The following is a 27,237-nucleotide window of genomic DNA, read 5'->3' as shown; positions in this document are numbered from 1 at the left end:
CAATCTTCAAGTATATTGTTAACAATAGGGAAAAATTGTTATAAATACATATTATTAATAACAGTTATGAGATCATATAATTGTGAATGTATATATGAAATTGATAAAATAAAATAAAATTTAAAAAAAGGAGTTGTTTAACCTAACGCTCCAGCGCACAAAATTCAGATTTTGTCTACACTCTCTCTACTATCATTGTCATCCAATAAAAGTTCCTTTTGAAATGCAAAATAATAATAATAATAATAATAATAATAATTTTGCTTTCGTGTATTTTGTATGTTTGAAAATTTAAAAAAAATATTTTAAAAGAAAAGAAAAGGCGAGATCGGCAGAGTTCCACGCCTGACCCTTCGGACAGCCGAGCAAGGCGGAAAACCAGCGCTCAACAGCGCCGCCCCGCGCCGAGGCTGCCGCCAGGGCGAACCGCCCTCCTCCTCCTCCCAGTGGGCTCCCGCGCGCGACTCTTGCGGGGGACGTGGGGCGTCGGCGGCTTTCCCGGGGCGGCCACGGCTCCAACGGGCGGAGCGCAGAGGCCGGCTCTGGAAGGAAGGGAGCCACTGCTGGACGACGCCGGTCCCCAATCCCCGCAGACGGGCCGGGACATCCTCTGCTGACCGGTGCGGGCTCCGAGACCCCCGCGCTGTGACATTCGGGGCTCCTGGCCCTTTAAGGCCCTTCCGTGTCTCTCGGTCGATCCCACTACCCCAAACTTGGGAACTTTAAGGCTTGTGGACTTCAACTCCCAGAATCCCCCAGCCAGCATAGCTGGCTGGGGAATTCTGGGAATTGAAGTCCACAAGCCTTAAAGTTCCCAAGTTTGGACACCCCTGCACTAACCCCGTACCCTGAGACCCCGCCCCTTTAGGGGAAGAGCTAGACCGCTTCCCCTTTTCCATTGGTTGCTAGGCTTTTTAAAAAATCCCTTAGGCCCCCTCCCTTAGCAACTGCATTCGCTCCGGCTCCGGGATTGGCTGCCGCGGGGCCAATGATGTCCGCTCTTTACAAATGTAGCAATTTTCAAATCCGCGTTTTGTGCAGCGAAGAAAAGGAAGGACGGGAAGGAAGAGGAGGCGGCGGAGGCGACTTTCCGCAGAGGCTTCAGCTCCAGGTGAGTTTTGCTGGGGGAGATCGGGGCTGGGGGGGGGCGCCTTCACCGGCCCGAGCCCTTCATCTTCGCCTCCCTGAGCCCCGCCACGCGGCTGGGCCTCGGGTGGCCAGGCCGGGCCACGGAGGTCCTCCCCTGAAGCCGCCGAGAAGAGTCGCCCGGACTTTCGCCTGCCCGTTCCGCGGGGGCTTCCAGCTCCCGCTGAAGTCGCCCGTGTGGGAGTTAAAGGGAGGGCGAAATTCCTGGTTCAGAGCTGCAGCCGCTTCCCCCTGTCCCAGCCCGTTTCTCGCCCCCTTCTGCAGCCCTGCGACGGGAGGCCCTCCGCTGGAAGGATGCCCGCTGCGCGAAGCTCCAAGGGCTTGGCTGGCAAGCAGGCCCGATCCGGCCGAGGAGCAGGCCTGGAAAATGTGCAAGCGGACAAGGTGAGCCAGAGGCCACCCCAGCCAAGAGGCGTACTAATCCCGCGTGGGTGTGGGCATGGGTGGGCGTGTTGGGTCAAATCCCACCCCTGCCAAAGAACCTTTGGGCATTCCCTGGAGAGGAACCTTGCCTTTGGCCTCAGGTGGCATTAGTCTGCCCCCCTGGGAGAGCCAGGCACTGCACTCAAAGGCCTCCCGATTCTGCTTTGATTCTAGGAGGAGATTTCTCAGGCCAAGCGATCCCCCTCGTCACCCCAGGGGGCACCCAGGAAGCGATCGGCCTTTGGCGATATCACCAACGTAAGAAGCATGGGTCCTTGTGCGTTGCCCGCCTTGCCTGCTGCCCCTACCTTTGATGGCTCAGCAGCTCTGGGACGGGAACCCCAAGCACGCGCCCGCTGGGTCTGGGGGTGGTGCTGAGCCACTCCTCTGGGTCTCCCCCTTACAGGCTCACAAGGCCCAGAGCTTTGTAGGGAAGAAGGAGCCGGAGAAGGCGATCCCCAAGAAGGCCTCCAAGGGACCCACCGCGGTGAATGTGGCCAAGAACAATGAGACCAACCTGAAGAAGTGAGGGTTGCCCCTTCTGCCCATCTGACTTTCCCGGTGGGCCAATGTTTCCCTTGGCATCCTCCGATCTCTGGGGGCCTCAAGGTGCATTTGTAAAAGGATGGCAACTTCAGTGCCCTCCTTTAAACCAAAGCCATGCTGGCACAGCTGCCATTCTGTTCTCGCCAGCCTGGATGCAACCCCAAAGCTTTGGCAGAGCTCAATTGGCTGTGCCAGCAAGTCTCCAGTGTGTTGTTAATTGAAGGCTGGGGATTCTCCAATTCTTGCCAGTCTGGATGTTGCCTCCAGCCTGCCCCAATTTCTAACCCCAGCCACCTCTTCCAGGTCCCTGGAGAAAGTGCCCTCCGAGGACAGCCCGGCTAAGCTGAGCCATACGGTCAACAGCGGCCTCGGAGAGGAGCAAGTCGACCCACCGGCGGTGGTGGTAGCACCAGCAGAGCTGGTAAGAAAGCAGTGCGTTCATGGATCCCTCTGGCAGGGCCTGCCTCTGGGGCACACGGCTCCCCTGCAGGCGGGTAGGCTTGGTATCTTGGGCTCAGGCTGTCATCCCTGGGTGGCCTGGGGACTACGTTGGCAGCCCGAGATTCGCTCTTTGCTTTGTGGCTGACCCTGCAAATGGGGGAGGGGGCGCTTGTGGAGGGCAAGGTATATGGGGCTGCACACCAAGGGCTGCCCTCCATTTTAGGGCCAAGGAGGCTCCTGCCCCCCACCCCAGGCAGGGCAGCGTTTAAAGACGTCTCTGTCTCTCTTGTCCAGGTGGCTCCAGCTGAGGACATCGACAAGGGGCAGCTGGACGACCCCTATGCCAATGCTGAGTATGCCAAGGACATCTTCGACAACATGCAGGAACGAGAGGTGCTTGCCAGTGGCTAGTGGACGGCTGCCCTTCCTCTGCTGGGCCTGGCCGGAGAAGAGGGCAGAGCAGGGGGGCGCTGACGGGGAAGCCCACTGCGGCCTCTCGAGCGGAGGGTCTTCTGGTGCTGCTTCCCTTCCCCTCCCTCAGCAACACCGTCCTTTTTCAGAAGAGCTTCCTGCTCCCGGACTACATGAAGGACCAACCGGACATCACCACGGACATGCGGGCCATCCTGGTGGATTGGATGGTGGAGGTGCAGGTGAGAGTGGGTCTGCAGGAGAAGGGCCTGGGTGGCTGTGGGCAATGGGCTCTACATGGGGCAGCCCTTGAAGAGTATTCGGAGACTTCAACTCGTCCAGAACGCAGCCGCGTGAGCGATTGTGGGTGCACCTCGGTACACCCACGTCACACCTATCCTCCGCGAGCTGCACTGGTTACCGATCAGTCTCCGGATACGCTTCAAGGTGCTAGTCGTAACTTATAAAGCCCTTCATGGTATTGGACCTGGGTACTTGAGAGACCGCCTGCTGCCAATTACCTCCCACAGACCCATTAGATCTCACAGGGTTGGCCTCCTCCGGGTGCCATCTACCAGCCAATGCCATCTGGCTACTACCCGGGGGAGGCCCTTCTCTGTGGCAGCTCCGGCCCTCTGGAATGAACTCCCCGCAGGGATTCGGACCCTCACCTCTCTCCAGGCCTTCCGAAAAGCCGTCAAAACCTGGCTTTGCCAGCAGGCCTGGGGGTGATGAGTTCCCTCCCCTCTCGACATGTACGGTTGTGCGATTGTTGTCGACTTTTATTATTTGTATTTTGTCTTTTATGTTCCCCCTTTTTTTCCCCTTTGAATTGTTTGCCGCCCTGAGTCCTCCCGGAGAAGGGCGGCATACAAATAATAAAATACAAATACAAAGGGAGCCTTGCGCAAGACCGTTGTGTGGTGGTGCCTAGTGGGAGGGGGTGCCGAGGGCGCAGCCGCCTCCCTCTTGACGGGAGACCCTTCCAGCCTTCCTGAGCTGCTTCCGCGGAGATCGAGGGCCCTCCTGCGTTGCCCTGAAAGGGGGGTCCTGGGAGGGAGGAGGCGTTTGGCTGTCCAAGCTGCCCTCCGCCAGCCCCACTTTGCCCCTGCAGGAGAACTTTGTGGGTTTTTAGCATATTTTTTAAATTATTTTTTCCCTTCTACACCACCTTACAGTCATTACATCAACATTGTTTATGTCATCATACCTGTACATGTATATAATATTTCGCTTCTATATTTACACACCTTTATACACAGTTCTATATATATTTATATATATATATATATTGTTTTTTGGCTTAATTAATTTTATTCTTGTTTTGCAGCCATTTGTACCAATTGCTCCAAATTTCATAATATTCCGACTCTTCTTTATCTTTTAATTTCAGTGTTAATTTGTCCATCTCTGCACAATCCAAATTTTTTTTTTTTAACACTAATTCGTCCGAGGGGGTATTATTTTGTTTCCAGCATTGGGCAAATGCTATTCTAGCTGTAGTTAGCAGATGTGTGAATATTTACTTAATTTTTCTTTGTATGTTGAATGTTGATTTTATTTATATGCCGCTCTTTTCCCCCCGAAGGGGACTCAGGGCGGCTCACAACTCAACCAGGGAAGGGGGATACAGACAAGAATTTAAAACAACATAAAAAACAATGCATGATTAAAACACAACAGTCATACCAATTCGAGACGGGGGCAACAGCTCTTTAGCCCCAGGCCTGTCGGAACAGCCAGGTTTTAAGGGCTTTGCGGAAGGCCTGGAGGGTGGTGAGGGTTCGAATCTCCACGGGGAGCTCTTTCCAGAGGGTCGGAGCAGCCACAGAGAAGGCTCTCCTCCGGGTAGTCGCCAGTCGACACTGGCCGGCGGATGGAATTCGGAGGAGGCCTAATCTGTGGGATCTAATCGGTCTAGTGGAGGTAATTTTCCTTTGGTTATTCCCAGTAGAAAGATTTCGGGTTGGTATTTTATCTGTTCTCCTGCAGGAGAATTTTGAGCTCACCCACGAGACCCTCTACTTGGCGGTCAAGATGACGGACCACTACCTGGCCCAGGTGACGGCCATGAGGGATAAGCTGCAGCTGATTGGCTCCACCGCCATCCTCATTGCCTCCAAGTTCGAGGTGAGCCGCTGGAGCAGAGGTTCAGGAGAGGCACGGGGAATCTTGGGAGGGTTTGCTTGGGGAGTCAGCTCCAGTCACCCCATACTTCCCCCCCTTTTGGGCACGTGCTTCTGCTCTACCACATCCTAGAGATTTTACTCCATTGTTTACTTCCATTGTTTGCTGCAAAAGTCTCTTTCCAGGGCCTCTTAAAATGGGGAATTCTCAGAAGGTGCAGATAGCGGGGGTGGGGGGAGTCATGTTTAATGGGGTTCTCTTCATGCTTTCTGGACACTGAGCCGAGGTGGCGCAGTGGTTAAATGCAGCACCGCAGGCTACTTCAGCTGACTGCAGTTCAGCAGTTCGGCTGTTCAAATCCCACTAGGCTCAGGGTTGACTCAGCCTTCCATCCTTCCAAGGTGGGTAAAATGAGGACCCGGATTGTTGTTAGGGGCGATATGCTGACTCTGTAAACCGCTTAGAGAGGGCTGAAAGCCCTATGAAGCGGTATATAAGTCTAACTATTGCTATTGCTATTACATTCAGTGGGTCCTAACCACAGAGCCTTTGGGGGAGCACCACTAGAGCAGGGGTTCTCAACCTGTGGGTCGGGACCCCTTTTTGGGGGGGGGGGGCTGTTGAACGACTATCTCCTAAGATCACCGGAAAACACATATTTTTTAAAAAAAATACGGAAAACATAAAATAATTTTATGGTTGGGGGTCACCACAACATGAGGAACTGTATTAAAGGGTGGCGGCATTATGGAGGTTGAGACCCACTGACTTAAGAGCCATGATGGCAAATGTGCCAGAGGTGACATGCAGAGGCCTCTCTGGGAGCACACCAGTTGCCCTTCACGGCCTGAAAAACAGTCACTTTCTAGGCTGTTTTGGGGCCTTTTTCAGGCTGTTTTGGGGGGCGTTTTCAGGCCATTTTTTCCGGCTGCAAAACAGCCTGAAAACAACAAAAAAAGCCCAGCTGGCCTTCTGGTTTCTGGCGCTCCGGCACATACACATATGTTCCAGAGCCGAGGTGGCGCAGTGGTTAAATGCAGCACTGCAGGCTACTTCAGCTGACTGCAGTTCTGCAGTTCGGCTGTTCAAATTTCACCGGCTCAAGGTTGACTCAGCCTTCCATCCTTCCGAGGTGGGTAAAATGAGGAGCCGGATTGTTGTTGGGGGCAATATGCTGACTCTGTAAACCGCTTAGAGAGGGCTGAAAGCCCTATGAAGCGGTATATAAGTCTAACTGCTATTGCTATTCCTGTTTGGGCACGGTGCCAAAAAGGTTAGCCATTACTGGCTTCGAGCATTGTTCCCCTGGGTGCAACCTCTGGGCACCCCCAATCGCCCCCCCTCCCTGAAAAAAACCAATTAAATGGGCTGGGGCAGCCCCAGGGCTTTCCTCCCGGAGAAGGCAGGGGGGCAGACAATCCGGGGCAGCTCCCGAACTTCTGCTCGACCTTCCTCTCCGCAGGAGCGCTGCCCCCCCTGCATGGATGACTTCCTGTACATCTGCGACGACGCTTACCAGCGGGAGGAGCTGCTGGCCATGGAGAGGGACATTCTGCAGACCCTCCACTTCGACATCAACATCCCCATCGCCTACCGCTTCCTCCGGCGGTTTGCCAAGGTCAGTGGGGGACGATGGGCCTGGGGTGGGGTGGGGGAGGGCAAAGCGGGTGAGAGATCTGCTTGTGGGCGTCAGAAGCTGCCCTTTGCCCAGCTGGCGGAGAGCCCCATCCCTGCTGGTCAGAGAGAAATGGGGCAGAGGGGTAGCGGGTGCTTCTTGGCGAGGGGTGTGTGTGTCCATGCCCTTCACACGTGGCTGTTCCTCCCAGTGTGCCAGGGCTACAATGGAGACCCTGACCCTGGCCCGTTTCATCTGCGAGCTGACCCTGCAGGACTACGCCTTTGCGCAGGAGTGGGCTTCTCGCCTGGCTGCCAGCTGCCTCCTGTTGGCGCTCAAGATGAAGAACCTCGGTGGATGGGTGAGGGTCCTCCCACCCCCTGCTGGGAGCCGTGGGCATCATGGGCAAACGTGTGCAGGGAGAAGGAAACCATGCCCAGCCGAAGGGAAGGGAGCCTCTTCCCCTTTGTGCTGGCAGAGATGGGCAGGGGGTTCCTGGGGACAGGAAGCAGAAAGAAACTAGGATCTGGCCCATAACTGGGCAGGTGAGGAAGGGGAGCAGCATCTGGGGCCGGTTCCCCTCCTGTTCCTGCCCAGCCGAGGTGGCGCAGTGGTTAGGGTGCAGTACTGCAGGCCACTTCAGCTGACTGTTAGCTGCAGTTCAGCGGTTCTAATCTCACCACCGGCTCAGGGTTGACTCAGCCTTCCATCCTTCCGAGGTGGGTGAAATGAGGACCCAGATTGTTGTTGGGGGCAATATGCTGACTCTGTAAACTGCTTAGAGAGGGCTGAAAGCCCTATGAAGCGGTATATAAGTCTAACTGCTATTGCTCGCTGCCAAGGTCACCTGTCCATTCCACACCTGTGCGCGAAGCAGCCCTTTTGCACGGGCTACACATTGAGCAAGTGCCACCCTCACACACACACAGTGCAACTCTCCCCTTGACCCAGACTGTGGGGGCGATATGCTGACTCTGTAAACCGCTTAGAGTGGGCTGAAAGCCCTATGAAGCGGTATATAAGTCTAACTGCTAACTGCTATTGCTTATGCCTTGGCAGAGCCCAACACTGCAGTACTATAGTGGCTACCAAGTGCCAGACCTTCTCCCTCTGGTCAGGAGGCTCAATTTCCTGCTGATCTGCGGCCAGGACGAGCGGCTGAAGGCCGTGCGCAACAAATACTCCCACCGGTGAGTGCTCCTTCTGGGCCAGGCTGGGCCCTCTCTCCTCTGGGGCGGGGGAGGAGAGATCCTGCCCCCACCCCGTCCCCGGTGCAGAAGGGCTGGATTTGGGGGGGGGAGTCGGCCTGCCTTGTTACCCATCAGCCCCTCTTTGTCTCCTGCCCGTGTCCGCTGACCTCCCCTCCCCCTCTGGCCTCGGCTTGCAGGGTCTTCTTTGAGGTGGCCAAGACGAAGCCGTTCAGCATGCAGGCGCTGGAGGACACTCTGCAGAGCTAGCCTCGGTGCTGCGGGTCAGCCTGGGCCCAGTGGGGGGGCTTGCCCTGCCCGGAAACTGGAGCCAACCTACCCTGTAAATAGATGTTCAGTCTATGAATCCTGTAAATAACTGTTTTTTTAATGATGTAAGGGGGAAAAAATGTTTTTGGGGGGGTGGGGGTGGGGGGATTGTGTAAAAAAAACCTAAACAAGCTTTCAATAAAAGAATGAACACAACCGTCTGCCTTCAATGGGCACCTCAAGAGCCCGCCTCACCTGCCCTCCTTTGCTGGGCCAGGCCTGGCTCCGCTGGAGGATTTGATTTGATTTGTCTTGTATGCCGCCCACTCCTGAAGGACTCTGGGCAGCTCACAATAGACAAGGGAAAGGGGGAAAACTAGACAAAGACAACACTTTAAAAACAAAACCACAACATTCACAATTTCCGTGGGGCTGGATATTTCACAGCCCCCCCGGCCAACTGGAGCAGTCAGGACTTGGTGGCTTTGTGGAAGGCCGGGAGGGTAGTAAGGGTCCGGATCTCGACAGGGAGATCATTCCAGAGGGCTGGAGCTGCAACAGAGAAGGCTCTCCCCCGGGGGGTCGCCAGCCGACATTGGCTGGCAGATGGAATCCGGAGGAGACCTAACCTGTGAGATCTAATCGGTCTGAGGGAGGTAATCGGCAGGAGGCGGTCTCTCAGGATCTCGCCCTGAGGGTGGGTGGGAACTCCAGCTGCAAAGCAGCTTCCCCCCGGGGGTGGGTGGTGTCACTACCTGTGTGTGCAAAACATTTGGTGGCCCGAACGAGCCACTGTACCGGTACGGTGGCCGCTACTCCTGGTACGACCGTACCGTCCGGAACTCACCACTCACACACACACACACACACGCAAGCAACGTGGAAGAAAAGACAGAACTTTATCCCAAGATCAAATCCATGTTGAGATTTATTTTGCGGCCGTGATGTCTGAAATTTGGAACCACAGTCCAGGGTCTTTCCCACCCCCAGTTTTAAGAACAGTGTTTCACACTTCATTTTTCCCTTCTTCTGTCCTGTGTCCTGGAAGTGGCTCCCATCTCTCTCCCTACCATCGGGCTATAGAAAAGAGCAGCCGAAATGCAGAGGGGGGGGATAAACGGGCATCTGAAAGCGCCCCCTCTCCCTTTGGCTAGGCTGCGACTAGGAACGCCCAAGGGACAGAGGATCCCAACCCTGCTGCCTTCCTCGGGCGTTCCTCCTCACCGTGCCTGTCAGCCAAAGAGACCGGCTGCCCAACACAGAGAACCAAGCTGGTTGGTTCCTTTGCAGCAGAGAGGGAGATGCCAAGGACTCCTGGCACTCTTGCAGTAAAATCTCTGTTGCACATGGACACGATGACAATCGGCTGCCCGCCCAGCTGTGCACACGCGCCCAACATGGAGGAGACCTGGCCCCACTGACTGCCCGTCCACTTGGGTGTGGCAGAAGCCATCTGTCCCCTGCAGCTGCCCTCCCAGGCCAATCAACCCTTGGCTGGGAAGGCCAAGGTGGGCTGGCTGCAGTTTCAGCCAAGATAGGTACATGCCCCCACGTGCCAGTGGGGCTAAGGCGGCCTCCCCTGCAGCTCTGACTAAGAAGCTGATCAAACACCACTGGGGGTGGGGTGGGGGGTTTAGTCTCTGTCCCTGGGCACTCAGCTGGCACCCCAGAGTGGCCCGTGGTGGCTGAGGAGCTCCCAGAAGAGGCTCCAGGCTCTACATCCAGATTCCAAAAGTGCATCTGCGCAATACAGGTGAGAAATAAATTAAGGTATATATTACTCTTTAAATAGGTATCTTCTTTCCAAGGTATGTACATCTATATCACACTTTCCAACAGACTGGATCAAGGGGGGCAAAGATGCAGAAAGGGGGCAGGGGGTGGGGAGAGGGGCACAAGGGCAGGCCAGCTGGCCTCACAGGGCCCAGTCTGCCGGGCAAGCGGGTGGGTGGGAGGGGTGGCACCGACTGCAGCCTTCCAAGGGCTCCCTGCTTTCCCTTCTCCGCAGCAACATTAGGGGTAGGGTCTGAGAAGGAACCTTCTGCCTTACTCTCGGGAGAGTTTAGACTCCAGATCACGAAAGGAAACTGGATCTAGAATTCTTGCTCTGCGGAGCTGCCTCCTGGGTGCCACCAGGGAGCTCCAGGGACCCGTGAGAAAAAAGAACTGCCAAAGCTTCTGCAGCCACCCAAGAAAGGAGGGCAGGGGCCAGTGGCAGGGGCGCGGGGGAAAGGGCCAGCCGAGCAGGGGGTCAGCAACAAAGGCAGAAGGGCCTTAGGCTCTTGCTCAGGGGCACCGTTGCTCCCGTGGGCTGACTGGAACAGCGGAATCGCTTGGCTAACCATTGCCAATCAAGAGGACTTCCCTTGCCCAACTCTAAAAGGAGCACCTCAAGAGGAGGGTGTGAGAGGCACCCCAGCCAATTGCCATCAGCCTCCCCAGCCCTGGTACAAGACCGAGTGTGGTGCATCCACTGGTGTGAGGAAGGGGATGCAGGAGAATCGCTGAGGCCCCCACTCTGGTGCCAGGAGAACGGTGGCATGCGTGGAAAGAAGCATAATTCAAGCACAGGACCACGACAGCTGCCCCACAGAGGGGGCCGGGAGACGGGGGAGGCCAGGAAGAGCCAGCGCAGCCATCATCTTTGGCAAATGTGGAAATGTAAACTCCGGGGGGCTCCTCCCAAGAAGACCTCGGCCGCCGCAGGGCCAGGCCCGGCAACCCCAGTGGACACAGTGAAGATGGATGACGGCCACCAAGCCATCTCCTTCGGAGACGCTCCCCCTACTGCTGCCCGGCAGGCTCCTTAATTCCCTGGAGGATCCTCTTCACGTGGCCCACTTTTGATATCCCAAGTTCCTGCATGGGGGGGAGGGAGGGAGAGAGAAAGAGAGAAGAGAACCATTCAGGAGAGCCCTGTGCTCCCCTCTCCATCCAGTGGCCCCTTCTCCCGGCACTTCAATGTTCCCTTCGCACCAGTAGATGCTCCACGCAAGGCGGCGGGGTGGTGGTGGTATCGACTGCAGAGCCCTACCCGGTTTGTTCTGCAGCCATCCTCATGCCAAGCTCCTACAGGGCCCCTCTCCAGAGAAATCCCCCCTCCCATTATAGGAATGGGATATAAGAAGCCTGCCCCCTCTCCCACCCAGGGAGCTGACCTGTAGGCCCTCCTTTGTGGAGGGGCAGGAAGCAAGAGGTGGAGCGGGGGGGGGGAGCTTGGCTGTGCGCCAAGCAGGAGCAGTAGCAGGGGTGAAATTCAGCAGGTTCTGGAGAACCGGTAGCGGAAATTTTGAGTAGTTCGGAGAACTGGCAAGTACTACCTCTGGCTGGCCTCGCCCCCATCTATTCTCTGCCTCCCGAGTCCCAGCTGATCGGGAGGAAATGGGGATTTTGCAGTATCCTTCCCAGAGGTGGTATTTAGCCAGTTCTGACAGGTTCTGGAGAGCCAGTAGCCAAAATTTTCAGTAGTTCGGAGAACCGGCAAATACCACCTCTGGCTGGCCTCGCCCCCATCTATTCTCTGCCTTCCGAGTCCCAGCTGATCGGGAGGGAATGGTGATTTTGCAGTATCCTTCCCCTGCCACGCACACCAAGCCACGCCCACAGAACCGGTAGTAAAAAAAATGAATTTCACCACTGAGCAGTGGCACCCCTCTCCCTCCCGCCCTCTCTCTCCCAGCCCCCCCGCCCCTTGCAGGAAGGACTGCGCAGGATACCTTCAGGTCTCTCCTCTCCAACAGCATCAGCTCAGAGCCCTGGATGTCGTGGCGCATAAAAAGCTCTTTGTATTCCCCTAAATCCAGCGCCTCGAGCCAGGCGGCCACCTCCTCCGGGCCCCAACTGTCCACTGGCCAAAAGGAAAAGTACAGGATGGTTGGTTGGGGAAGGGAGAGAGGGAGGGAGGACCAGAACAGGTAGGTAGGTGTTTGTGTGAGAGGGTGTGTGAAGGCAGAGGCAAGCAGAGAGCAACATAGGTGGAAGGAAGCTCAGGTAACAAAGGAGAAACAGCAGGAAGCTGGGTGGGCGTGGAGGGGCAGTGTGACAAAAGGAGAGCCAGGTGGGCCTCCATTCACCCAGCATGCTGAGCCTTCTAGCCAGGCTGCCTTGAACCTGGGTGTGGTGCAGGCTCAGCCCCTGGGATTCGTTCGTAGGTCGATGGTACCTGCAGTATCTACGCCTACCCTGGGCAGGGAGTCCAGCCCTTCTGGCCTTGGGCACCTGTGCCTCCTCCAGACGGGCTCTGCCTCGCCCTGGAGAAACAGCATCGGGGCCACCAACCGCTTCCCATCCACCCCGCCAGCTATGGGGATACTGCACCATTGTGTTGTGGAGGAGCGGAGTAGCTGGCCCCTCCCAGGGGCTCCTTTATCCTGAGATGCCCCTCCTGCCCTTCTGGGGGCTCTCGGAGGGTCGCCAGATTACCTGGGGTGACCCCGCCTGATCTCTGCTTTTGGAGCTTCTCCTTCTTGGGCTTTGCGAGATTAATCCGTAGCTTCAGGCTGCCCTTGTTGCTGCTCCCAGGAGCCTCCTGGCCCATCACCTGCCAGGAGGAGAAAGTGCTGATAGCAGAACCGGAGAGCCTCCTCTGCCCCCCATTCGCTGCCTCCCTTGCCAGGGCTTTGCCAGGGCATGGCAGCCATCAGAAGGGAGGCAACGACAGATGTGACACAGCCGCCTTCCCTGCTGGCTGGCTTGGACACCCAGCCCCTCTGCTGCCCAGCCTTCCCACCGTGAAGCCTGCAACAGGCTGGCAAACAGCCAGCCCGGGGACTCCAGAGGCCTCCTTCCAAGGCAGCTGGTCACTCCCTGTATGGAAATGCAGCCGCAGGCTGAACGACTGGCTGCTGCTCTCTGGGAAGCTGCCCTTCCCCATCCATGTGCCCACCTCCTCAACTGAGCTCATGATGGGGGTCATCCAGTGGACATCGGAGAACCTCTGCAACTCCTGGCCGACGGCGTCCAGGGCCTGGTGGAGGGCGTCCTCTTGCTGGGGAGAATCCAGCTGCTGTGAGAGAGGTGGCTGAGAAGGGCTGCCTTGGCCCCAAGAGAGGGCAAGAGGATGTGTGGGGCATGCGGGCACCCCCGGGGGCTTCTGTCCCGCACTCACCTGCTTTCCGTCCAGGAATGCCTGGGTTTCAGTGCACAAGGCCTTCACGCTAACAGACACCTCCACAGCTGTGCTCCGGCTGATCAGCTGCAACTCCCCCTGCAGGAAAGAAAGGAGTAAGCAGGGGCTGGCAAGGAAAGGCAGCTGGCAGCCGGGGCTCAGGGGAGAGTCCTCCAAGGAGCGTCCCCAGCCCACAAGTGGCTCCTTCCTTGCCCCACATGGGACAGCCCTCCACTCTCACCTCCGGAGCCCCGCTGGTGCTCTTGCAGGCCAGGACCTCGCTCAGGGCCAGTGAGCTGCTGTTCACGGCGTGTGCCAACTCCTGCTCCATGCCTTTACGGGACTTGGCGGCCTCTCGTATTCTGCAAAGGATGGGAGAGGGAAATGGCTTCTCAGCCACAGAGGTGGCAAAACCAATGGCAAGGGGATCTCTCTCTCTCTCTCTCTCTCACTCACACACACACACACTTTGTGAACTGGTCACTGTTGAATGCAGGAGAAGGCAAATTCTGGGAGTCAGAAACACACACATCGCACCCATTTGCCAAGAATGAAAACATAGGTGTAGAGCGGCTAGGAGCTATGCAATTATACTCCCTCCTCCTGCTCCCCCAATTCTTCTAAGACCTCATGAGGGAGGCTGGACGAAAAGAGCACTTGGCCCCACAGAAGCTCCCCAATGCCTTCCTGTCACCCATGGCGGGGAACAGGGACAGCATCAGTCATGAAGGCATTGTTCTGAGCGAGGCTTCCCGAGAGCCTGAAGCAAACTCCTGGTCCTGACAAAAACCCCTTTTATTAATTGACTATGAGTTCTGCTCATTCACATCCAGCAAAGTCTTTCAAGGGAGGATTTGCAGTTACAGACCTTATCTGGCTTGGAGAGCTGCCAGGTCGAGATCTGAAAAACCTGGCAAGGAGTCTCGGAGAGTCATGAACCAATTAAGCGAACTAATTGTTTCCTGCAAACTCCACTCCCCTTTTGCTCCTCTTTTACTTCCTCTGGGAGGGGCCATTCACCATCCACCTGTGGCCTTACTCCCAAGTCAACCCCTGTTCTTTAGCTGTTTCCTTCGTCTGGCTACTCTGCGCATGCGCACACTGGGAACAGGCTCCAGCTGTTCTTCTGCCTCACTGAAGTCTGACTCTGAAGGCAGCTGATAGCTGTCAGACGGCCCTGGCACCCTCTCTGTCTCTGACACAGAGCCCTCATCTGAGCCTTTCCCAGACTCCAGGACTTGCTCAGGTTCCTTCCCAACCTCCTCACTGTCCGAATCTGCAGCCAGCTCTGCAGGCCACATCAGGCATCGCCCACAAGCACAGACCACAAGGTGGGAATCAGCTCCCCATGGCAGCCTTTGCAGAGGTGCCCCTTTCAGGGTCTGGCATGGTTGGCACCTGCTAATGAGGGTTTCAGTGGCTCGGACCAGCTGCTGCATCTGAGTTGCCTCCTCCTCCATCAGGTACTCCATGGACTGCTGGGAGCTGAGCCGCAGCCGGGATGGGGCTCGGTAGGCCTCCCCCTTTTGCTTGTCTTCCCATGATTTGAGGGTGCTCTCGAAGGCCTGCGGGGACACACGTTGGCCATGGCTGACCAGAGCAGGGCTGGGATCCTGAGTGCACAAGCCCTTCCCACACTGGCTGGGATGCCGGTGGCTCTAGACTTGGCGAGGGGATGAAGATGCTCAGAGCCGACCGGTTTGGTTCCCCCCCTTAGCCGAGAGCCCAACCATTTAGCTGCTGCCAGATTCCCACGGGACCTCCCTCCACTCCTCAATGCATGGCTCACCCTGTCCCTGGTCAGCATCTGAGCCCTGTTCTTGTGCTGGATCTGGATCACGCCCGGGGGCTGTATCCAGGCCTCTCCGTCCACCTGCACTGGGACCCCTTCGTCCCCCCGAATTGTGATCTTCACCATCCGGCACTGAGGGAGGAAAAGGGGCGATGGGGAACGCTTGTGGAAGAGCCAGGGACGGCTCCGGGGGTGGGCCCTGCACAGGCGCCATCTCACCTGGGCGATGCGGTGGTGCTGCAGGTTGATGACCCGAGAGACCGCCATCTGGATGCTCCCGAAAACAGCCACCACCTCCAGCTTCTTGTCATCGAAGGAGGGAGCTCCGAAATTCTGGCAGGGAGAAAGCCGAGCTTCATTGAGCCCAACCTTGGGAGGCTCCCTTCAGGGCAGTTCTGCCCATGGGAAACCACCGGGCCGTTCTCAGCTGAGTCAGTCAAGAGGTTTGTCGTGGCTTCTGAGCAATCTTGGCAGGGAAGCTGGCCACCCCCAGCCCTCCACAAGCACGAGAAGCACCGGGGACCCGTTCAGGGCCTTTGGGACGGAGAGGCAGGTGCTCAGCAGTGGTGGGTTATGACTGGTACGCCCTAGTACAGGCGTATCAGTGCCTACTGGGAGCACCATGTACCGTTCTGGTATGGTGCTCTGGAGGGTCCCCCCACCTGCCTGTGCTCCTTACCAGTATTTGAAGTTTTCGGTGCTTCTGCGCAGGCGCACGGAGCACACGGCGCCTGTGCGATGCTCTGCTGGGCAGCTGGAGCATCGCAGAGGCGTCGCAGAGTGTCATGGGTGGTAAGTATGCATGCACGCACTGTGCGCATTCATGAGGTGAGCGCCGGCCCCATTGCACCGTACCGGTTACTCTGGGATCCGGAACCTACCACTGGTGCTCAGGGCAGAGACTTACACTGTCTTCCTTGGTACCTCCCCAGAAGTTGATGCCGCCTGCATAGCTGGGAATGTTAAGCACGGCAATGCCCTGCAGGCTGGGCAAGGAGATGGGAACCCCGTCGCACTGGAAGAGAGAGGAGAGAAGCGCCGGGAGTCCTTTTCTGAAGGCGTGTGGAGCTGGACCGCCCGGAGAGAGCTCCAAGCAGCCCCCTTTCTCTTGGCAGGAAGGGCTTATCAGCAGGCGCAAGCTCTGGGGCTGGCACAGCTGAGCTCCTTCAGACTTCGGGACAGGGAAGGCAGCCCCCTTTGCCGTACCTCAAGTTGGACCCGCTGCTCCAGGTTCTTGTAGGTCCTCTGCAGCAATTCCTTCGTTCCCAGGACCCCGTACCACATCATGTTTTTGGTGCGACTGCTGCAGGGGCAATGAAACAGGGGTTTGTATGTTACCTTCCAGCAGGATAGGGCAGCATAGGCTGCCCACTGCCATGATTTCCAGACCCCCCTAAAGCCTCCTGCCGCGTGGGCGCCCTGCCCAGGAGATCATCCCCCTACTTGGCTTTCCTCGGTCCTGCTGGGTTTAATCTGCTCCCAGCCCCCTCCTCCTCCTCCAACTCCAATTCTACTCTTCCACTCTTCCTCCTCCCAGCCAGAGAATTAAATGGGTTTCCTCGCCGGGCTCAACCAGTTAGCCGGCTCCAATAGCTTTGCAGAAACTTTGGACATGAAATAAATAATGGAACAATTATTAGGCTCCTTCCCAGACCTCCCATTGTTGGTGGAGGAGTCTGGCAGGCGGTGGTTCAGGGGCCAAAAACCGTGTTTCCAAAGATGGACAGGGCCCCCAAGAGGCCCCTGAAGCCTAAACTCTGGCGTGTCCCTGAGCAAGCAGAGTGGCTTTCCCTCCACGGGTGGAAGTGGGCTGCAGCCCAGGTGGCTCCCCAGCCGCTGCCTCCTCCTGGCCTGAGACAAAAGGATTCCCCAGTCAGTTGTCCCAATTCAGCCACAGTCTCTGTGTGCACACGGACCGGCCAGGAGAAAGAGCTTTGAAACTGGACAAGGGACCCCCTCCATCTCAGGGGCCCTCTGGCCTTCCAGACCTTCGGCAGCGTTCAGGCTCACCTGCATTTCTTTGGGTGCTCGTCCCTCTTGTTGTTGAATTCCAGGGAGATCTTCGCGTCCAAGCCGATGCCAAAGTAGTTATTCATGACGCACCTTTCAGAGAATTGCCTGCAACCGGCAGGAGGTGAAGGGAGAGGAAATAGTTCAGCAAGGAGCGCCAAAGCAGAACCAGCGACACAGGATCAGAATACAAATTGTGGGTCTGTTTCCCCAGTTTCGGAGCGCTGCAGGGAGGGGGGCAAGAGCCTTTGGACACCAGCGGAAGAGGCGCCGAGGGGGGAGAGGAGCTAGGTGGCTGTAAGATCAGACTCCTGATTGATGCTTCCTCCCAGTCTCCCAAAGCAGGCTAAAATTAAACAGAGCCCTGGCTAACTTCCAGAGACTCTCCATCCGTCTCCTTGAAGGAGGTTAATGGGATGAATTGGGCCAAGCTTTTCAAGGTCACTTTGAAGTGGTGGAGGCTGTCCAAGCCTTTTTTTTGGGGGGGGGGGGCGGGCAGATTTGCTGAACCAGGTCTGGACAGCAAAGAGATGGGCGGCCTTCTTCCTGGGGCCGTTCTGCATCTTGTGTGAGCCAGTGGAAGACAGGGAGTTTCCCGTGCAAATACCCCCGGCTGTGCCATCCTTCCCTGCCAGAGCCCATTCATGCCCAGGGGACTCTTCAGGGCTCTTTGGGATGGAGACGGGCCATTGGCTTAAAATGCCTTTGCTGGACTGACTGTTTGCCAGGCCTTTTTGAAATGCCGCACGGAGGGAAGAGCAGAGAAACCTTTCCCCTCGCTAGCTAGCAATTCTTGCCCCATGGACTGGCTCTCCCTCCCGCTGTGCGGAGGCCAGGGAGGCCTCTGATGCGGCCCTTCCTCCCCTCCTCCAGAGGAGACTCACACAGCATCGGGGTCCTCGGAGAAAGGGGTCGGCGTGAAGTGCTCGGGCTGATCCAGGAAGAGGGAGGAAGTGGTGGAGGTGACCGTATCACGGCGGGACTCTGGAAGAGACACAGCCAGAGAACCTAAGCAGCTCAGGGGAGGGGGCCGGCCTCGACAGCCCCCCTGCCACCCCAAACCCACTCAGGATGGAGCCCCTGAGCCTCACCCTCCCTCCCTCCTTCACTCCAGGGCCTGCACTCCTGCCCTCGCAGCCCCAGTCCTTCATCCCGGAGACTTACTCGGTGCTTCTATCTCCTTGTTGATCTCCTCGCCACTGTCCTTCTTGCTGGCCACTGAGAGACTCCGGTAGGTCTGGGTCTGCTTGTTCTGCTCATCCACCGCTGGCAGGGAGAAATACAAGCACAAGCCCAGCTCACCCTAAAGAGGGACTGGCAGAGCCTGCAGTTTCCCCCACCAGCACATCAAATGGGATTTAAAAAGGAATATTTGCTCTACCAGAAGCAAAACTATCTGTAGCAAAAGGACGGAAAGCACTACGGCATCAACTGGCACTGGAGGCAGCATCCCCTCTGCCCCAACGGCTTTGGCACCAGCAGATCATCTCCACCACGGTTCTGTTGGGAAGCCATTCTTGATCTCCTGCCTGCCCACCCTCTGCGTTGGCCCACTAGAGCCAGTCTCTGGCCAGTCCAGCTTTGCACCTCCCTCCGTTTCCCTGCCGGCCAACAGACGCAGGGCCGCCTCTCACCCTTCTCCGCCTGGTCGATGATCTGGCGCAGCGCCTTCTTGAGGCTGTTGGCTCTGAGCATGAGCTGCTCCTTGGACTTGAAGATGCGAGGAGGCCGAAGGCTGGGCTGGATGGCGCTCTGCTCCTTGACCTCAGGGGCCGCAGCGTGGCCTTCCGGCACCACGGTGGCCTGGGACTCCTCATTCAGCTCGCGGACCAGCGAGTCCAGTTTCTCGCTCAGTGTGGCACACTAGAAGTGGGCAAGGGCGATCAGCTGCGCGGGCTATGCCTGCAGCTTCAACACACACCCCCTGGCCTGGCCCAAGTGGGGAAGGTGGGGATAACCCCCGCTGCTCCCCAGAAACACAAAATAAGTGATGCCCACCAGACCCCCGGTTCTCTTCCCAGCATTTTCTCATCAACACTCTTGCAATCCTCCCCACAACCTCCTAACTCTGCTCTTGACACTCTGGGCAGCCGCTTACCTTGCCAGCCATGATGGCTGCTTCCTGCTTGTTGTCAGCTGCCCGTCCGTAAGCTTTCCCCACATCAGCTACAAAGTCATTCACTGTCCCGCAGAGGAATCTGGGAGGAAGAGAAAGCAAGGTTGCAACTCCCAAGCAGCTCAAGCTGGACCCTTGAAGGGAGCAAAACCCACAAGCAGTTGTTGGGGGGGGGGGAGAGCTTCTGTTCGGTGGTGGGGGAACTCAGAACGAGAACATTTACACTTCACCCGTTATTCTCTGGAGCACACGGATGAGAGCTGCTGGATACAAGGAGATAAAATCTACGTAGAGCACGAGATGCACTCTCGGTGCGCATTAACCTATATTCCCAGATGCTCAGAGGTGGGGGGGGAACAGCAGAACCCCATTTAAATGGGGGTGGGGGCAGAAGAAAAGCAAACGGCGCCATGCTGCAATTCTCACCGGAAAGGAAAGTTCCCACAACAATGAGGCCAAACCTACAATGGGGCTTGGAAGGGGTGGGTGGAATGGTGCAAAGATTGCTACAACTTGCAAGCTATCGTGGTGGGGCTTACAACTGGTAGTTTCCCCCCCCCCCCGATGGAACCGCATTGCCCTTACTTTGCCGAGGAGATCACCACCGAGTGTTTGTCGGACTCTAGGATCTTCGCCAGGTGGAGGGCCACCGAGTCAGCATAGTGAGAGATCTGAGCCTAAGGGAAGAGAGCCCACCGTCCCTTAGCCCCCAGTCCCTCAGAAGGATACGGAAGGATACGGGACCCCCACCCTGCTTTCAAGCAGGCCTCCTGCCAACCTGGATGGTGGGATTCTCGCTCTCGTCGTCCTCAAGGGCGGGGCCCGACTGCTTGGGGGCCTCGTAGGTCAGGACGCTCCACCTGCAGGGGAAGGGAAAGGGGTCTGCAGTGCTTCCCACCCAGACACGGAGACGTGGGAGGCTCCTCAGGGCTGAAATGGCAGGGCATGTCCTCCCCACTCCGCGACAGGAGCTAAACTGCTGCCAATTACCTCCAATAGACCGATTAGATCCCACAGATTAGGCCTCCTCCGAATTCCATCCGCCGGCCAATGCCGACTGGCGACTACCCGGAGGAGAGCCTTCTCTGTGGCTGCTCCGGCCCTCTGGAACGATCTCCCCGTTGAGATCCGGACCCTCACCACCCTCCAGGCCTTCCGCAAAGCCCTTAAAACCTGGCTGTTCCGACAGGCCTGGGGCTAAAGAGCTGTTGCCCCGTCTCGAATGGTATGACTGTTGTGTGTTTTTAAATTATGTATTGTTATGTTTCGTCTTTTTATTTTCTGTCTGTACCCCGCTTCCCTGATTTGAGCTGTGAGCCGCCCTGAGTCCCCTTCGGGGGAAAAGGGCAGCATATAAATGTAATAAAATCAAATCAATCAAATCAAATTAAACATCTTCCTTGGCCTCTCCCTGCATCATTCAGCCCTTGGCCCTCCTTTTCGGGCAGAGTTGTGACTGAATCCCTCCTTACCGGTCCAACATTTTTGTGGTGGCACGCTCCAACTTCTCCAGAACTTGCATCAACTGTGTATCATCATCACAGAGGCTGCCCCAGCCCAGCACTCGGGCCAGGTCGTTTCCGGTGCCCAGAGGTAAGACGCCAAGCTGGCACTGCAGAAACACAAGAGTGGGGTGTGTGGGTGAGCGGGGTTGGCCCAGCTGAAACGGCACGCAGCTTCATCCCAGGCCTCGGGGAAACTGGGCACCCTCCAATTCTTCCTCAGTTCCCCAAGGCCTGCCCCTGCCCTCCCCAATTCTCCAGGCCGATTTCTCTACAAGGCAAAAAGCAAAGAGGTTTGGGGGGGCCTCTTAAAGCCAGCCCGTCTTCTGCAGCAAACATTTTATGGGCGCCAAAAAGGCAGGCTGGGGTGGGCATCACGTTTCCCTCCGGCCCTCGCTAGTTTCTCCTCCCCACAAGTGTCAACGGTTACACAAATTGTAGGCAAAGCTCTCTTGAGCTCAAACCCTCCCAAGAGTGCCAAAATCTCTTATTTGCCATCTGTTTCTGCACCCACAGACCTCAGTCACAAGTTTTCTCCTCCTGATTTGAATTCAGGAAAGTGTGTGTGTGTGTGTGTGTGTGTGTGTGTGTGTGTGTGTGTGTGTACGCAGCAGTGGTGGATTTCAAAATTTTTTAGAACCTCTTCTGTAGGTGTGGCCTGTTTTGTGGGAGTGGCTTGCCAGCCATGTGACCGAGTGGGAGTGGCTTGCCAGCCATATGACTGAGTGGGAGTGGCTTGCCAGCCATATGACTGAGTGGGAGTGGCTTGGTGCTTAGCAACCAAAATGTTGGCTCAGAAACTCTGGCATTGAAGTGTTCAAGTCTTAAAGCTGTCAAGTTACAAGACCCTTGCACCCCTAACCCTTTAGAAAAAAAAACCCAGGGGTGTTCAAACTTGACAGCTTTAAGACTTGTGGACTTCAACTCCCAGGATTCCTCCTCCATTCATGTTGGCTCAGGAACTCTGGCGTTGAAGTGTGCAAGTCTTAAAACTGTCAAGTTACAAGACCTTTGCACTCCTAACCCTTTAGAAAAAAAAACCCAGGGGTGTTCAAACTTGAAAGCTTTAAGACTTGTGGACTTCAACTCCCAGAATTCCTCCTCTCGCTCTTCATCTTGATGATGTGCGGACGGGCAGGGGGGAGGGAGCTGGAACCGGCTCTAAATGGGACTGTAGATTTGTGGAACCTCTTCTATAGAAGAGGTTAGAACTGGTAGAAACCCACCCCTGGCACGCAGGCACTCTAGATACAGAGAAAGAAGCCAAGAAGCCGCGTGGGCTGCCCAACTCTTGACCCGGCTGGGTGTTGGACGTTCGGGGGGGGGCAGCCTTCACCTGTTTGTGCAGTCCCAGCGAGTCAATTTCCGACAGGACCCAGCCAACACTCCCGTCTCCTCCACACACCAAGATCCGAAAGGTGGAGAACTTTTGAAAGAGCCGCAGCCTGGACGGAGGATGAAGGAAGAGAAGTGAAGCACTAGCTGTACTTCCAGCAGGCAGGCAAGGAAAGGGGGGGAGATGTCACCCTGTCCCCCACCCACCCCCAGTCAAAATGGCCCCAGAACATGGGTGGAGAACCTCAACTCTTGGGCTCCCTCTGCCATCACCCGAGGCAAGACGGCGGGTGATCTGAGGACGCGGGATCCTTACCCGAGGTGTGGCCCACCGTTCATGAGATCAAAGACCTGGGCTGGATTGAGGAACTGCTTGAACTTGCGCAGAAATTTCACCCCTTGGTTATCCCCGCTCTTGGAGTTGACGAAAGCCAGGAGGGGGCTGGAGCAGCTGGAGGGGCAGGTGGCCTTCCAGAATCCTGGCACGGGGGAAGAAAAGGCTGTGCTTGTGCCCCCTCGCTCGCCTCCCCTGGCATTGCCAGGTGTCCTAGCCAACCGGGACAGGTGCAATTCTTGCTCGCATTGATTGGGGGTGCATGGGAGCATCACCAGAGGCTGAGGAAGGACCCCCCCTCCCCAAAGTGGAAGAAAACCCCCCAATGGCTGGGCTGTCCTGAGTAAGAGAATCCTGCGCTTTAGCAGAGGACGAGCGAAGCACAAGGAAGGGTGGATGGGAAACTTTCGATAAGCAAGAAAGCAACAATCATCTTTTACACATTAGAGAAATTGGAGTGAAGTGCACCCATGGTCATCAACCACCAGCCCAATATCTGAGTAGCCCCAATGAGGACTGTTAGCTCAGTGCGTGGAGGGCATCTCCAGCAGAGGGAGCTCTAAGACGCCACTCCAGGGATGGAGAACCTATGGCACATGTGGTGGAAGTGACATGCAGGGCCATCTCTCCGAACACGCCAGCCATCACCTGTTGCTCTTTTGGGTTCTAAGCACTTGTGGGAGCACCAGGAAGTAGAAGAGCAGCTCTGTGGCACGCAAGTGCTTGCTGGGAAGCTGAGCTCCCGGTTTCCGGTGCATGCATGCATACCGGCCATCTGGTCTTGGTGCGCGCATTTGGGCCAGAATCTGGAAGGCGTATGTGCGCGCTGGGGACCCGCTGTTGAGGTTTCCTGGCGCTCCCCCACGTGGGCGCGTGCTTCCGTTTTGGCACTTGGTGTCGAAAAGGTTCACCAACATTGTACTACTCTGAGCCATCCTTGGCCCAGGGAAGTGTCCCGCACTACGGGGCCGCTCAAAACCCAAAGACCCCCTGAGGACGACAGGCTGCTGGGCCTCAGGTGGCCCTCTTGGACCTGGTTCCCATCGGAGGGGGCCAGGACTGTGACTGCCAGGCTTCCCAACTGCATGAGGGCCCCCCGGGTGCTGCTCCCAGCCGCCCTTCTTACCGTCGGAGTCAATACTGTTGAGGGCGGTGGGAGGGATGATGGAGACCTTGTACTGGCCCAGAGGACACTTCTTGCCAAGCTGTTCCCTGCAAGTGCTGTGAACCTGGAGGGGGGGGGGGAGAAGAACCCCTGAGCAAATTTCCCCCAGAGAAAGAGGGGGGGGGCTGTGGCCTTCAAGCTATGCAGCTCCCTGGCCCTCAAGAGCACAAGGGCTCCCACAGGCTCTCCCAGCGAGGCGAGGGGAGACCGAGTGAAGACACCTGGACAATCCTGGAACAGCTGTCCTCCGAATAATGGAATGTGCAGAAATGAGTAAATTGACATTTGAAATTAGAGAACAAGAAGGTAACCAATTTTATAAGACAATGGGATTTATTTTATCAATGGTTAGATTAAAAAAAAACATGGAAATGAAAGATACTAGAGAATGTTATCAATACAAGAATAATAGAATGATACTGAATATAACATAAAGATGCATTATTATTGGATAGATTGAAGATGATGTAATGTATTGTTATAATATAAATGATCCCAATATTTCGTATATCTCATTGAAAATGAAGGAATAAATAGTGATACTCAAAACAAATGAGGTATAGCGATAATAATGTGTACAAACATATTCGATTTGATAATATGTGATTTCATATAAATTGCAAGTGAGGACAATGGAAAGGATGCACAAAAACCTTGCAACCAATCGACACGCTGTATGTGATGGAAGATGGTTTTATGTTTTATGGTTTGTCTATGTCTGTCTAAAAATGAAAATTTTATATATATATATATATATATATGTATGTGTGTGTTATATTTGTGTTGATAAATAAATAAAGGGAGACTAGTATAGATCTATTTCAAGCTATTTAGCTCTCATCAGCTAGCCATACCTTAGCTTAATGGCTAAGACGTCTGCCTAAGATGCAATACACCACAGGTTCGAATCCCAGTAAGGGTATGGCTAGCTGATGAGAGCTAAATAGCTTGAAATAGATCTATACTAGTCTCCCTTTATTTATTTATCAGCACAGATATAACACAAATATAACAAAGGCAACAGTAAAAATATTGGGTTTCTGTCGTGATGGACTCTTGTGACGAGCCGATTGACAGATAATGGAAGCAGTTAGCTTCCTCCCATAATTGGGGCATACCAGGGGTTGTGACACTAAATATACATATATATATATCTAAAGAAAAGCTGTCCTCCTCTCTCGCCTGCCCACCCCAATGACCTGTCCAAATGGGCTGGGTCCTCTCCGGAAACCCAAGCTACGCCCCTCTCTCTCCTCAGCCAAGAGCTGGGCGTCCTTCTATCCCCTCCCCGCCACTCCATGTCAGAGGAACCCCGTTCTTATTTGAGGGGGGAATCACGCTGTGTCACCCTCTTCTCTTGTCTAGCGCATACGGGAGGCGGAGCTTAGTCAGAAAAGGCCAGGCGTTTAGGGGTGGGGAAGGGAGGAGGGTTGCTTACAACAGTCTTGCACCAGAGGCAGCGCCAGTCCTGCAGCCTCCGGACGCTGCCGGATGTCTTGTCACACACAGCACAGCGGGCACCTACCGGAAGGTTCCCCTCCAGCCACTGGTGGGGCATGGCCACCTGCAAGGAGAAAGGGCAGGCTTCTGTCTGCGCATCCAGCGCTGTCCCTGGCGGGAGGGGATTGGGAGAGGGGGCCGGCCGGGTGATCTGCTGCCCAAGGGAGCTCCAGACTCACCCCATCTTCGTCCTCAATGATGTCGTTGCCAATGGAGGCCAGCGTGGTCCACTTGCAGCTGTTGGTGGCTCTCACGGCGCAGCGTTTGTGGGCTTTGAACTTACACACTGCAAGAGAAGGGCAAGAGTTGGCGAGAGGAGGGGGGAACGAGAGGGCCGGGCCCTGCCCCACTGCCAGGGAGACAGGCCTACCTTCACAGGAGAGGCCGTGGGATGTGACGCCGGACAGGGCCTCTCGGCAGACGTTGCAGAAGGTGGGTCGGGCATGGGAGCAGGCGTACCAGTTATGCATGCCGGAAAAGTGCTCCATGTTGAACTGGGAGGCCTGGAGCAGAGCACAGCAGTTGGGGGCTGCAGTCACGGAAAGTGCCCCGGCCCCACCCTCTGCCTGGGCTGTTTCCGGGACCTTGATCTGCCCCAGGCTTATTGGGAGGTTAAATCCAAGGTACCCCACACGGGCCCTCCCAGCAGGGCCCCCTCGCAGGACCACCTCATTGATTTCCCATTTCTGGACAGACTTCAGAGCCCCGATCCAGTCCTCCATCTCCTTCCGGTTCTCGGCGCAAAGGATGAGTTTTCGGAATGGGGTGATCACCTGCGCGAAGGGAGGCAGAAAAGTCCTGCAGATGCTGATGCTGCCACCCACTCAGCCATCTCTGCTTCCTGGGTTGACCAGTGGTGAGTCCCGATGGGAAGCCCCTGAGCCCTGACTACCTCAGGTCCAGGATGCTCCCGAGCCAGGAAGCTCTTAAGCAAGTCCTTAGCAACCCAGTTGGCTTGGTTTTCCCCCAAGTATGTGGGGCTCTGTTTCCCCAGATGCTGCGGCAGTCATGCCGCGGCCCCAGTGCAGTTGGGCAATAGCAGCCTTTGAAGAAGCTTCTTAGGGTGAGCCAAAAATCAGGAGCCCCTTCTTTGGATGGTACCTGCCAGCCGGATCTCCAGCCTGGGTTTCTGCTTGCTATTGGCTGCCGTAGAAATGGGGAAGGGGGACATTTGGGATGGGGAAGTGAACTAGTGTGTAGTAGTCCCACGAGAACTGGGAGAGAGAGAGAGACACACAGCTCTCCTCCCACAACCTCTTCAGTGAATGAGGAGCCTCTGGGTGACCCATAAGTTATTTATTTATTTATTTATTTATTTAATTAATTAATTAATTAATTAATTAACTTGTATGCTGCCCACTCTCGGAAGACTCAGGGCAGCTTACAAATAAGAAGGGAAAGGGGGATATAAAAAATAAAAAACAACAGTTAAAAATTCAACAACAATCATAACATAAGATGGGGCTGGATAATTCAACAGCCCCAGGCCTGCCGGAACAGCCAGGTCTTGGTCGCTTTGCGGAAGGCCGGAAGGGTAGTGAGGGTCCGGATCTCAACGGGGAGATCGTTCCATAGGGCCGGAGCAGCAACAGAGAAGGCCCTCCCCCGGGGGGTCGCCAGCCGACATTGGCCAGCAGATGGAATCCGGAGGCCTAGTCTGTGCGATCTAATAGGTCTTTGGGAGGTAACTGGCAGGAGGCGGTCTCTCAGGTAGCCAGGTCCGATACCATGTAGGGCTTTAAAAGTTATGGGTTCTAATCAGCCTCCTTTGACATTCGTCCGAAGGCATCTCGGCTGGGGCTGCTTTGGCTCCAGCCTGCTGGCTCTCCGGGTTCCGGGCAGAGGTGAGATTTCTCCTCTCTGCCTGTTTCTGTATCGTTTGTAAGGCGGGGTGCCTGATGGCGTTTCCACATCGGGCTCTACCTCGGATTCTTTCCAACGGCCACCTACCCACCCAGCCAGTGGTGGGTTCCAGATCCTGTTGCAACCGGTACGCTACAGCGGGGCCCAGTGTCCACCACATCCACCACGTGCAGCACACATGCGTACTTACCACCCGCGACGCTCCAGCTGCTCGGCGGAGCGTCGTGAAGGCATCGTACACTCCAAGGGTGTGCGCGAAAGCCCCAATCAGCACAAATAGAGGTAAGGAGAGCAGGTGGGGTGGGTGGGCCCTCCAGAGCACCGTACTAGAACGATACCTGAGGCAC

The 27,237-nt window shown here is 56.0% G+C and overlaps 2 protein-coding genes across 5 annotated transcripts in view; one reads left to right on the top strand and one right to left on the bottom strand.

Annotated features, from left to right (window-relative positions):
- Positions 1 to 1,001: 1,001 nt before the first annotated feature.
- CCNB3 (cyclin B3) lies at positions 1,002 to 8,289 on the top strand. Of its 2 annotated transcripts, none has more exons than XM_032228125.1 (12): positions 1,002 to 1,111; positions 1,411 to 1,530; positions 1,744 to 1,827; positions 1,976 to 2,094; positions 2,419 to 2,536; positions 2,851 to 2,949; positions 3,117 to 3,209; positions 4,960 to 5,097; positions 6,557 to 6,712; positions 6,921 to 7,070; positions 7,769 to 7,899; positions 8,097 to 8,289. In XM_032228125.1, the coding sequence occupies exons 2-12, from the start codon at positions 1,441 to 1,443 to the stop codon at positions 8,164 to 8,166; spliced, it is 1,248 nt and encodes a 415-aa protein (XP_032084016.1). In that variant the 5' UTR covers positions 1,002 to 1,111; positions 1,411 to 1,440; the 3' UTR covers positions 8,167 to 8,289. The 2 variants fall into 2 exon arrangements, with proteins under 2 accessions (XP_032084016.1, XP_032084017.1); XM_032228126.1 differs by having other exon boundaries at positions 1,387 to 1,530.
- Positions 8,290 to 9,076: 787 nt separating this feature from the next.
- The window catches only part of DGKK (diacylglycerol kinase kappa), a 32,756-nt gene continuing 14,595 nt past the window's right edge, over positions 9,077 to 27,237 (bottom strand). The window contains exons 5-30 of one of the 3 annotated variants that reach the window (XM_032228124.1): positions 25,696 to 25,800; positions 25,398 to 25,530; positions 25,207 to 25,313; positions 24,966 to 25,091; positions 23,489 to 23,591; positions 22,345 to 22,507; positions 22,030 to 22,138; positions 20,664 to 20,803; positions 19,970 to 20,051; positions 19,777 to 19,868; positions 19,174 to 19,273; positions 18,710 to 18,938; positions 18,240 to 18,341; positions 17,960 to 18,059; positions 17,076 to 17,183; positions 16,272 to 16,368; positions 15,973 to 16,080; positions 15,285 to 15,398; positions 15,063 to 15,197; positions 14,672 to 14,838; positions 13,515 to 13,635; positions 13,274 to 13,372; positions 13,052 to 13,171; positions 12,589 to 12,706; positions 11,883 to 12,013; positions 9,077 to 11,025 (exon numbers count right to left, since the gene is read on the bottom strand). In XM_032228124.1, the coding sequence (XP_032084015.1) occupies positions 10,951 to 11,025; positions 11,883 to 12,013; positions 12,589 to 12,706; positions 13,052 to 13,171; positions 13,274 to 13,372; positions 13,515 to 13,635; positions 14,672 to 14,838; positions 15,063 to 15,197; positions 15,285 to 15,398; positions 15,973 to 16,080; positions 16,272 to 16,368; positions 17,076 to 17,183; positions 17,960 to 18,059; positions 18,240 to 18,341; positions 18,710 to 18,938; positions 19,174 to 19,273; positions 19,777 to 19,868; positions 19,970 to 20,051; positions 20,664 to 20,803; positions 22,030 to 22,138; positions 22,345 to 22,507; positions 23,489 to 23,591; positions 24,966 to 25,091; positions 25,207 to 25,313; positions 25,398 to 25,530; positions 25,696 to 25,800 (3,084 nt within the window). In that variant the 3' untranslated portion in view covers positions 9,077 to 10,950. Of the gene's footprint in view, positions 11,026 to 11,882; positions 12,014 to 12,588; positions 12,707 to 13,051; positions 13,172 to 13,273; positions 13,373 to 13,514; positions 13,636 to 14,671; positions 14,839 to 15,062; positions 15,198 to 15,284; positions 15,399 to 15,972; positions 16,081 to 16,271; positions 16,369 to 17,075; positions 17,184 to 17,959; positions 18,060 to 18,239; positions 18,342 to 18,709; positions 18,939 to 19,173; positions 19,274 to 19,776; positions 19,869 to 19,969; positions 20,052 to 20,663; positions 20,804 to 22,029; positions 22,139 to 22,344; positions 22,508 to 23,488; positions 23,592 to 24,965; positions 25,092 to 25,206; positions 25,314 to 25,397; positions 25,801 to 27,237 lie in introns of all 3 variants that reach the window. The other 2 variants (XM_032228122.1, XM_032228123.1) reach the window with 2 other exon arrangements.

This window comes from Thamnophis elegans, chromosome 12, assembly GCF_009769535.1.
Source record: "Thamnophis elegans isolate rThaEle1 chromosome 12, rThaEle1.pri, whole genome shotgun sequence".
Lineage (NCBI taxonomy): Eukaryota > Metazoa > Chordata > Lepidosauria > Squamata > Colubridae > Thamnophis > Thamnophis elegans.
The sequence above is the reverse complement of the archived record's forward strand: the minus strand, read 5'-3'. Positions and strand labels throughout refer to the sequence as shown.

Coding starts and splice junctions, on each gene's coding strand:
- CCNB3 (XM_032228125.1), top strand. CDS start 1,441: ATGCCCGCTGCGCGAAGCTCCAAGGGCTTGGCTGGCAAGCAGGCCCGA. Junction 2,950..3,116: donor ACAACATGCAGGAACGAGAG/GTGCTTGCCAGT, acceptor GTCCTTTTTCAG/AAGAGCTTCCTGCTCCCGGA. Junction 5,098..6,556: donor TCATTGCCTCCAAGTTCGAG/GTGAGCCGCTGG, acceptor TCCTCTCCGCAG/GAGCGCTGCCCCCCCTGCAT.